The sequence below is a fragment of the Homarus americanus genome, unplaced genomic scaffold (genome assembly GCF_018991925.1).
Source record: "Homarus americanus isolate GMGI-L3 unplaced genomic scaffold, GMGI_Hamer_2.0 scaffold32583, whole genome shotgun sequence".
NCBI lineage: Eukaryota > Metazoa > Arthropoda > Malacostraca > Decapoda > Nephropidae > Homarus > Homarus americanus.
Window position 1 is genome coordinate 21,845,720 of NW_024713129.1, and position 10,505 is coordinate 21,856,224.

General features: G+C 39.4%; 1 protein-coding gene across 1 annotated transcript in view; it reads left to right on the forward strand.

Moving 5' to 3' along the window:
* Window positions 1-7,942, forward strand: part of LOC121869330 (arrestin domain-containing protein 17-like) — an 86,252-nt gene extending 78,310 nt beyond the window's left edge. The window contains exons 5-6 of the mRNA XM_042370625.1: window positions 413-598; window positions 4,010-7,942. Coding sequence (XP_042226559.1) covers window positions 413-598; window positions 4,010-4,183 — 360 coding nt within the window. The 3' untranslated portion in view covers window positions 4,184-7,942. The remainder of the gene's footprint in view (window positions 1-412; window positions 599-4,009) is intronic.
* Window positions 7,943-10,505: the final 2,563 nt, after the last annotated feature.

The window sequence follows — 10,505 nt, forward strand, 5'->3', positions numbered from 1 at the left end:
AACATAACCACTTGATGGCCAGTTATCTCTTATTTATTTATCTTTACTTCCTTTGTTAACTCATGAAGTGTGGAAATGGTAATTTGTACATTATGGAAGACTCGGGACATACAGTATAACCAATGGAGTCAACAAAGTTACAATGAAACTCTGTGACTGTGGAAAGCTGTACTGTGTATTTACTTTATTTTATTGCGATTTTAGGTCTTATATTGTATAGAATATCATGAAGGTTTAACACCCAAGCTTTAGCTCCTCATAGCTCCCGGGGTGCATAACCTTCACGAGACCCCTTTAATGTACTGTACTATACAGAGATTCTAACAACTGTAGATATTGAGCTTGTTTATTCATCTGTGTCATGAGAGCAAGGCTGACAGAGTACTATTGGTAATTTCCTTTTATTCTACAGACAATTCAGTACATCTCCAAGAGCAAGGTAGTGCAGACGGAGACCAGGGAGTTGTCGTCAGTGTCGAGGGGGAAAGTTAAATCGAAGGATACAGATGACTGGAAATACGAGCAGTTGTATGTGCCGCCACTGCCACCAACTAACCTCCGAGGCTGCCATCTTATAAGAATACAATATGATGTGTTTGTGAGTATTAGTACAGTACTGTATTTTATTTAGTCTCATTGATATATTTAACCCCTCGGACTCACTTGTGATGGGTAAGGGATATAGTGATCGATTTGTGATTTTCGGTTTGTTTGTTTGTTATAATTTTTGTAATATCACCTTCACCAACATTTTTTTTTTCAACATAATTTCTTGCCATTTAAAAGAACGGTGCATGTGGATGGGTGATGCTTACATGGCTTTGCTCCCATGAGTGTGTCTCTGTCTGTCTGTCTGTCTTTGTGAAATGGTAACTTAAGAATGGCACTTGAGAAAAATCCACCATCTATCAATAAGAAGCAAACATTATGTCCTTAGTATTTAAGTTTATGACGTAATGGACATAGTGGATTATTTTTGTGTGGTGAAAGTGTACCAGTAACGTGTGTGTCACCCAACCCACACCCACCCCCTCCTGTAACACCCAACCCACACCCACCCCGTCCTGTAACACCCAACCCACACCCACCCTCCTGTAACCCACACCCACCCTCCTGCAACACCCACACCCACCCTCCTGTAACACCCAACCCACACCCACCCCCCTCCTGTAACACAACCCACACCCACCCCCTCCTGTAACACCCAACCCACACACACCCTCCTTCCTCTAACACCCATCCCACACACACACCTTCCCCCCCTGTAGATTAGGTTTAGTTAGGTTAGGTTAGGTTAGGTTAGGTTAATGGACTTTACAGTGTAAATATCTCCAGCTCGATAAGCCCCATAATACAATGTGAATATCTCAGTTGACTACATACTATATTAGCACGACATATTAACATTGACCGTGATTTTATACCTTAAAGAAGCGATTAATCTTACAGTGTATCGTTTCCTCAAGGTTAATAATTAATACGTGTGTCAAGCCTCCAGCTGAATCATCCCTCGTGTGTTTCTGGGAATCCGGTTTCATATCCGCATTTTACTTTTTAATTTAATTTTTTATTTTATTCTTGAATGGTGTTTATGATCTTGTGTTAACTTAAGCACGTCTCTGTGGATGTTATGATGGTCGATACTAGGTAGTGTATATGTTACTGCTACTGTACCTTATACTCATTATTACGAGTACTAACACAACTACTACTGTCACTTCTACTACTGAAACTAGTACTGTCTTTGGAGGGAGTAAGGGAAGTTGAATGACAGTACTAGGGATTAGGGATAGTGTCAAAAGTTAGGGGTGTTGGTAGGAATAGTGTCAGGGGTCAGGGGTGTTGGTAGGAATAGTGTAAGAAGTCAGGGATGGTCGTAGGAATAGTGTCAAAAGTCAGGTAAGGTAGTAGGAGCAGTGCCAGGTAGGTACTAGTGTGTGTGTGTGTGTGTGTGTGTGTGTGTGTGTGTGTGTGACTACATCATTGTCAGAGAAAGAGATCGCCGAGATGTCCTCATCACCTGAGCCATGCGTGGCTCAGACCACTGCGACACTGATCATCGGCTCGTCAGAGCTAAGCTCTCACTTCACGTCGACCCAAAACGGCGAAGGCAGCAAGCCTCCAGAAGAGGATTTAACACGAAGCAGCTGAGGGATCCAGCGGTAGCACATCCTTTCAGAGAGCATCTTGATCTTGGGCTGATAAACAACCCGACAACAAACAACCTAAATCCCAGTGCCGAATGGGATATTCTCGACACTGTCATGACAAAAACATGCAGAGAGAACCTCGGTCAGATCGAAAGAATACACCAGAACTGGTTTGATGAAAATGACCTGGCAATCAATGTACTCGTCAATGACTGGCAGAACAACCCTCAGCCTTGGACCAAAACTGACACCTTCCGCAAGAAGAAAGCGGCGGCCCAGTGGGAACTTTGCAACCTAAGAACGACTGGTTTAAAAATAAAGCAGGTGAAACACAAAAATTGCAGGTCAACACAAGTTGCGTGAATTTTTCAATTCCACTAAAACATTTTATGGGCCAATCACTCGTGGTGCAGCCCCTCTCTGCTCATCAGACAGTAAATGCATAATCAAAGACGATGAAGGCCTCCTTCAGTGCTGGAAAGAGCACTACCATTCACTGCTCAACCGAAACACCGATGTGCATGTCCTGACTACCCAGCAGGTCCCTCAGCATCCAGAGCTGACCCACCTCAGCTATCCTCCATCCCTGGATGAGGTAGCTACTGCCATCAAACAGATGGAAAATAATAAAGCCCCAGGGCCTGATGGAATCCCAGCCAAGGTGTATAAAGCAGGAGGACCTCTGCTTATCAGCCGTCTCCACTCTCTCCTGGAGAATATATGGGAAAGGGAGGAAATCTCCCAAGCTCTTACAGACGCCTCCATCGTCAATATTTATAAGAACAAGGGAGACCGGTCAGACTGTGGCAACTACCGCGGGATCTCGCTGCTCTCTGTAGCTGGTACTGGTAAGATTATCGCTCGAGTCCTCCTCGAGCGGAAAACTTTCTCCCAGAATCTCAATGTGGCTTTAGACAATCACGTGGCACCACTGACATGATCTTTGCTGCCCGTCAGATACAGGAAAAGTGCAGAGAACAGCGTCGTGACCTGTACATAGCTTTCATCGACCTAACCAAGGCCTTCGACTTGGTCAAAAGGAAGCCCTCTGGTGGACCCTTAACCGCTTTGGCTGCTCACCAAATTTCATCGCCTTTGTGAGGCAACTCCACGATGGCATGAAAGGCAGTGTCCTGCACAATGGCACCCAGTCTGAATTCTTCCCCATTCAAACGGGGGTTAAACAAGGGTGTGTACTGGCACCAACTCTCTTTTCCATCTTCTTGGCTGCCTTCCTTACTCGTGCCAGTGCCAATTTAGCTTGCGGGGTGAACATCAAGTACCGGAGGAAGGGTCTTTTCAACATAAGATAACTCCAGGCGGGAACAAAGGTGTCGACAGCTTCCATTACTGAGCTGCTGCCGCCCCTCCTGCACTAGATGTAGCCCCCCTCATGTGCAACATCTGTGGACGACCCTGCCGGTCCCGTATCAGTCTCTTTAGTCACCTTAGAACTCACCAACGTAGGTGACATCCTTAATAACCCATATAATTTCATCATAGCTGGATGATCGTCATACTCGATACTCGATTCCAAGTGACAACAAGGTAGTAATGTGTGTGTGTGTGTGTGTGTGTGTGTGTGTGTGTGTGTGTGACCAAAAGAAAAATGCTCATGTGAAAGAGGCCTTACCAATGAACACAAAAATCCAGTTTCAAATAACTCTTAATATACTGTACCGTGTTCATGTTATTGTTTTGATACTCTTGCAACTAACATTTGGTGATGATCTCTTAGTTAAAAACAAAACTTTGCTCAGGTTTCTTGGTCACCTGTTTCATATTGGTCACCTGTTTCATATTGTACCTTAATGATGTTCTGTTATAAAATGTATTAAATCACAAACATCTTTTACCAGTTCATCATCGAGCCAAACAACTTGGAGAAGGAGATCAAGTTACAACTACCAATTATGATGGCCACCTACCCGTACCGCAACTCTGACGGTACACTGAAGAAGAAGAAAGGGGCACAGTACCCCAACAACCTACCCATCTTTAGGCCCTGGCTCAATGAAAAGTCTTTTGAGTGATGTTGTGGACGTGATTGTAGCAATAGGATGCTGTTGCCAGATGCTGAAAAATGCATAAATGCTCAATGCTCAGATTTGCCTTCAATGCCATATATGCTTCAGTATTGCTTATGTAGGTAGTATTCACTTGATTGTGTAAACTACAGGTGAAAAACAACTTTGAGAAGGCAAGACTATACAAAGATGTAAGAGTTACTGTTTCAAACTGTTTTACAAGATGATTAATTATGAAGAACATTATGAAAAATTTGAAAATTTTAGAATATGAATAAAGCAAGTTTGTCTATTAGTCCAGTGCAATTAACTAATTTTGAGAGAAAACCTAGACATTTAGAATAACATGCTGAAACCTTGAGGGTATGGAGAGGAAACCTTCCTAACTCATATGCTAAAAGTCCCCCAAAATCTGGTCGCGGGTTTTCTCGTTATCGTAAAAAAAAAAAATGGCAGCCATCTTTGATTTTGGCATTTGATTTTTGATTGCTGCTAGCAGACGAACCGACGGACTTATCGAGTTTTTCTTAATGAGTGCTCTTTAAATCCCATCTCCTTTTATTGATACAAAATATAAATATCGAAGTCCTTCAATAATAATGTAATTTTTTTATTTTTTGTGAAGATTTAAAAAAATACAGCGTTTTATTATTTACTCTTGCCTAGACATAGATAGAAAATGTCTTTCAATAAAAGTTGTAGAACATTTCAAAGTCAATACATACTCATACAATATAGAACACCCTGCTTGAGGCATGCCAAAGATGTTGCAAAATACAAAAGATTTGCATTACATATTTTCCTAAGTAAAGAAATCTGCGTTGATGGTTTTTATTAGCTTAGGGACCAGTGCATAACCAGAAAGTTTTAGCTTGCTATTTAAAAAGTTTAGATCATAATGCAATTACAACATCCTCTTTTGATGAACCTCTAAAAATGGCCTAAAGACATGCTATGTATCTGTGTGAGATTACTGCACCATTGGATGATGTCGTTCAATCTAGTGCCTTGCAGAACGTTGTGGATCAATCATAAGCTAAGATCAGAGATGGCTGCCATTATTTCATGACAACGAGAAAACCTGCAACCATTTTTTTTCAACTTTCACCATATAAGTTAGGAAGGTCTTCTCCTCATACAGTACCCTCAAAGTTTCATCTTGTTCTGAAGGTCTAGGTCAAATCGTAATTGCACTGGACTATATGTATTTCTTAATACGTCTGTAACTGAAGCTAGAAAATTATCATGTGCTTTGTATATATATGTATAGATTTATGTATTTGGACAGAGTATATTGTGTCGGTAAAGAACAAGTATCAGATAGAAAAATGGTCTGTAACTTAAGTGAGAATCGATGGTATTAACTCGCTATACATAATTAGGATACTGTAATATTTGCTTATCATTAAACATGTAGTCATCTCTCCTGTGCACTATTTTTATCAGGCTTTATGAACAAGCTTTTCATATTACAGCTAGAATAGTAAAATACTGTACTGTACTGTCTTATGTTTTCTGAATATTTACTTGTTATATTTTTACTTTTATCATCTTCGCCACTGATCGGCTCGTTAGCCGTTTGGTTTCCTGAATGTATCTCATTCATTATTTTTAGTCATAAAATTGCCTCCATAAAATAAATATACCTGGTATGGAAAAATTAACCTTCATATATTCTTCAAATCTTATTTTTTACATAACCTTTTTATCGTAATTTACGATGTAACCTAATATGGCATGACCAACCGCACAAGCAGCTAACGAGCCGATCAGTGGCAAAGAGGATAAAAACTGAAGATGGCATCAAGATACAACAGAATTTATCCCATGGATGATAGCAGCGACAAGAGCAATGTTGAGCCTCAGCTCACTAGGAGAGGCAGGAAATAGAGATCATTCATGCATCTACCGAACAAGATCTTAAGAGGCTCAACAAGCTCGTTGCACTCTGGGATGCACTTTTAGTTTTGACAATGTATTTCTTATGCCCTCTTCTGAGAACACAATGTAGGTCAACGATGTGTCAAAACGTCTTTCCTCACATCCAAGAAGATTGTCCGCATCCTCCCTCATGAATACTGAGGAAAAGAATTTGTCTTGTATTTAATTTTGATTTTGCGTAATGGTAGAAAACCTTTGAGTTTTACTTAACCTCACTTGCCATCGCCTCTGGAACTCTTTCTCAGCCCTTCTACACTCTGACTTTGCTTGGTTTCTGGACCTGGCATATATCCTCCCGTCCTGCTCGTCATTTGTCATAACCCATCTCTTGAATTTCTAAGATTTTCTCTTAACTTTTTTCAACCTCTGCATAGTTCATATGTAATGGTCTCCTTGTATTCCTGGAGACAATGGGTTTGGACTTGGGTATATATTTGTCAATCAAATACAGTAGTTCACACTACTGGCTATGATATTTAACATAGTGTCTGTGTTCTTGTATCTCATCCCGTTGTAGTCGCCTTTGTAATATTTGAACCTTGGCCTGCTTTTATCGTGAACCAAGTAACAGTTAAATCTGAAAGACAATGTTACGTGGTGGCTGGTGCCGATGGGAACTAGAGGTTCCAACTTGGCCACCATACCCTCCTCGTGAGTTATGATGAGGACTAGCGATTTGGGTGTTTGTTCCCTCTGTAGTGAGTCAGATCCTTAACATGTTGGAATAGAAGATTGTCTCTCAGAGTTTCTACAAAAAGGATAGCGGGATTATTAAGGTCATTTGGAGTGGTCCCATTTCTCCAGTCGATGCCGCCATAGTTAAAGTCTCTCATGACAAGGAGGTGGCTAGGGTTGAGCGCTGTTGCATTGTCAATTAAGATTCTTTGGTTTAATAAGCTACAAGTTGTGATCTGTAGATACAGCGAACAATGAGTAAGTCTTTTCCCTTTAGTTTATTTTTATATCACTTCGATTCTTCAAAAGCATCCTCCCTCTTCACCCTCACCTGGCTGGCTCTAAGGTCTTGCCTAGTATAGATAACCACACCCGTCGTGCAAGTTGCCTGAGAAAGGTTTGAAAATGAGTTATATCCCTCAGTATTGAACTTACATTCCTCCTCTACAACACCTACTATAACAGGTTGATGTGTCTTGAGAATTGTTTCAGTCTCTGTTTTTTGTATCAAAGGAATTTACTTCCAGACGTGCTACAGTTTTATTCTAGATTATTTGTGACAATATAGGACCTTTAAATGTACGATACCCAGTGTGCAGGTGATAAGAACCTTTAACTCCCACTACTCAGCTGCGCCTACATTCCAACATAGGCCTCCTCAGTGCCTGGTGTGTAGGTGGCTGGGTGATGATGCCAACCACTGTAACCTCTCACTTTATTCTAAGGAAGAAACCACCCTATTACTGGGATGACTTCCTTTATAAACACACCTCCTACTAGATGTAATCAAAGCGTACTGTACTAAGATATGCGTGCATTTGTGCCCGAATGTTAGAAGAATGTCATTTAAAAGACACTTAGCTGTCCTGCTGGTCTTGACTTCGTTTGACCAGTGTTGCTGTCTGGGAAAGTTTTTTTTTCTCCCAAATTGTTTTATTTATTTGTTCCCAGTTTTCCTCGACGGGTTGTTGGTATCAGTATGTGCTCCTTAAAAGTAATCGTCGCCACAGTAGATTTTCCTATGAGTGGTGGATCATATGCACAATCACAGCTCTTTAGAAAACAGAGGAATTTATTTCTATGTGGCATCAATGTTGTTTCCTCGTTACCTCCAGGCACTCATCCCTGCTGTTTCCTCTAATTTATGCCACTTATGCACAATCACAGCTCTTTAGAAAACATAGGAATTTATTTCTATGTGGCATCAATGTTGTTTCCTCGTTACCTCCAGGCACTCATCCCTGCTGTTTCCTTTAATTTATGCCACTTATTTTTTTTTGTCACGTTTCCACAGTAGTCACTGCTGTCACTAATGACTGTCTTAGCTGAAGGCACAGTATTACACTCTCTGATCGACCTATGGACACGTCTAATTTAAATTTTTTGTATAAATCTCGGCATATGGCATTTATTTTAGAGTTGTACCCACACAGCTTAGCACTGGTCAAGTAGAAAGAATATTTCAATCTTTGATTGCAAGAACAACAAAAATGCTGTATTAATTTACACAATCACATCATCAAGACGCTGAGAGTGATAGGCTGAATAGCGTTAATGTCAAAATATTTATGCTTAGTTAACAAGTATTTATTACAAGTAAGGTGCACAGTACCTCACATCTATCACACATGGTCTTTCACCCTCGTGTTCGGCGACAACACAGGTACAAGAAAGCACACAAAGTCCCCAGCTGCACTGCACTTGATCCACTGCTTCTCCTGTTATGAATAAGCTGTAATTCCTACTGTTACATCTAATGGGTCCTTTTTTTCATAAATGCTGTATTTTATTATCAGGCGTGTGCTGTACAGTATCTTATTAGTCCTCATTTAAAGCAAAAATATTATTTTATTGGTTATGCCTAATTCCGTAAATCATTTAAGCTTCAGTTCATTTTTCAGCAATTGTAGTCTGAATAGTTTTATAAAAAAGTATAATTTATTCATTTGGATGGTGCTTTCCGGTACACAGTACAGTACAAAGTGCTATACTGCATATGAAGGAGAAAATAATGTGGATTAAGTTTGTAGTGTTCAAGCAGTTTTGGTAATACCCTGTACAGTACATTATTCTGATTCACTGTACACTAAGGTGTACAGTATAGTACAGATACTGTAGTTTCATAAAACAATGTTCATTAACTTGTATATTTCATTGTGTCATGATACAAAACATATACAGGTACTGTATAATATTGGGGTAATATATTTATAGTCCACTGAACTGAAAGTTGTATCCCATTAATATATGACAGAGTAGTTATTATGAATATTCTTCTTCTTGTGAGTTTGCTGTTAGTTGTGTGAGAAATTATGGTTTTCACTAATACTGGTAAATATTTTCACTTTTGATTAAATTTTTAGTAGAAATGCTACCAATTTGGGTTAGTTGTATTTTTTTTTTAAAAGGTTGCCCCCTTAAAGATTAAACTTTCAATAGATGTCCCCATATGTAACTCAGTGATGAGAGGAGTGATGCGTCTCCTGCAGGAAGATTCACACTCATAATATAAGCATCATAATACTGTATCCAAGGATGGAAGTTTTAAAATCATGAACATAACTTGTCTCCAAAGACCTGCAATAATTAGATTTATCAAGAATTCTTTCGTTAAGTTCAGTGAGTTGTTAAAGTGTCTGTTAACTTCTTTTGCAGTAAGTAAATTTGACCCATATTGGACGAATTAGAAATGTCCATCTTGTGTTATTTGTATGACTTTCCATCATTTATGAATAAGTGGTTTCTTTCTCTTTGTTATGTCTGGCAACACTTTGTCATTAACACCTGTCACCTCACATAACAGTCAGTCCTATCATGGCATTCTAAGTCATTATCATTTATTCATCTCACACCACTTGTGCCATTGTGACTGACACCTTCTCATTCTCTGTGAAGTGCTTAAAGCTTACCACTTATACTGAATTACTTTATCCTGCTGTTAATATTTGATCATAATGGTAGTTGTAACAGTGATTGAGAAGTTTGATGAAAACATATGAAAAACTACACTTATTAAAGGACATTATTCATAAAGCCAAATGTTCTGTTATTATTTAGTTTTGCTAAGTTACTTAAAATTAATCTTAGGAATTAACATAAAAGGAACTTAATGAAAATATTCTTAACTATGGTTCAAGACGAGATGACCCCTGATTTTTGTTTAACTAAACAGACAGATTTAATCAAGCACAGTTGGATGTGCCACGAGGGTGAAACAATAATGTGTTAGGTTTAGACCCTGACACATGGTTAGCTTTGTTTTCTTCTTTCCTTTTGTTGTTATTTTTCAGTAAATTCTCTGTTATACTTTTAGTAACACAATCATTGATCACTGTTGGTCAGGCTTAAACGTAAGGGAGCTTGCACTTGGTATATGCTGTCACAACATTCCTTGGCAGATTATAAAGTACCAGGAGCATTAAGGCATAAATTTGTGTTTGCATTCTTTCACAGGGTCATTTTGCTGTAGATCTACGTATTACAATAGCTAAAACAACTATATGTGCAGGTGGGGGTCGATATGCTCCGAAATTTGACGTGTGACTAGTGACAGCCCTCATATACTAAAGTTTATCGTCCGTGGTCTCATATTGTTTCCCACAAAGTATGCACAGATAGTTATTTTAGCTACTTACGTACCTTGATGGCATTGTGTATAATACAGTTCTCATTAGAACTTTACATACTATGCAGAAGCTCATTGGCCTGTAAC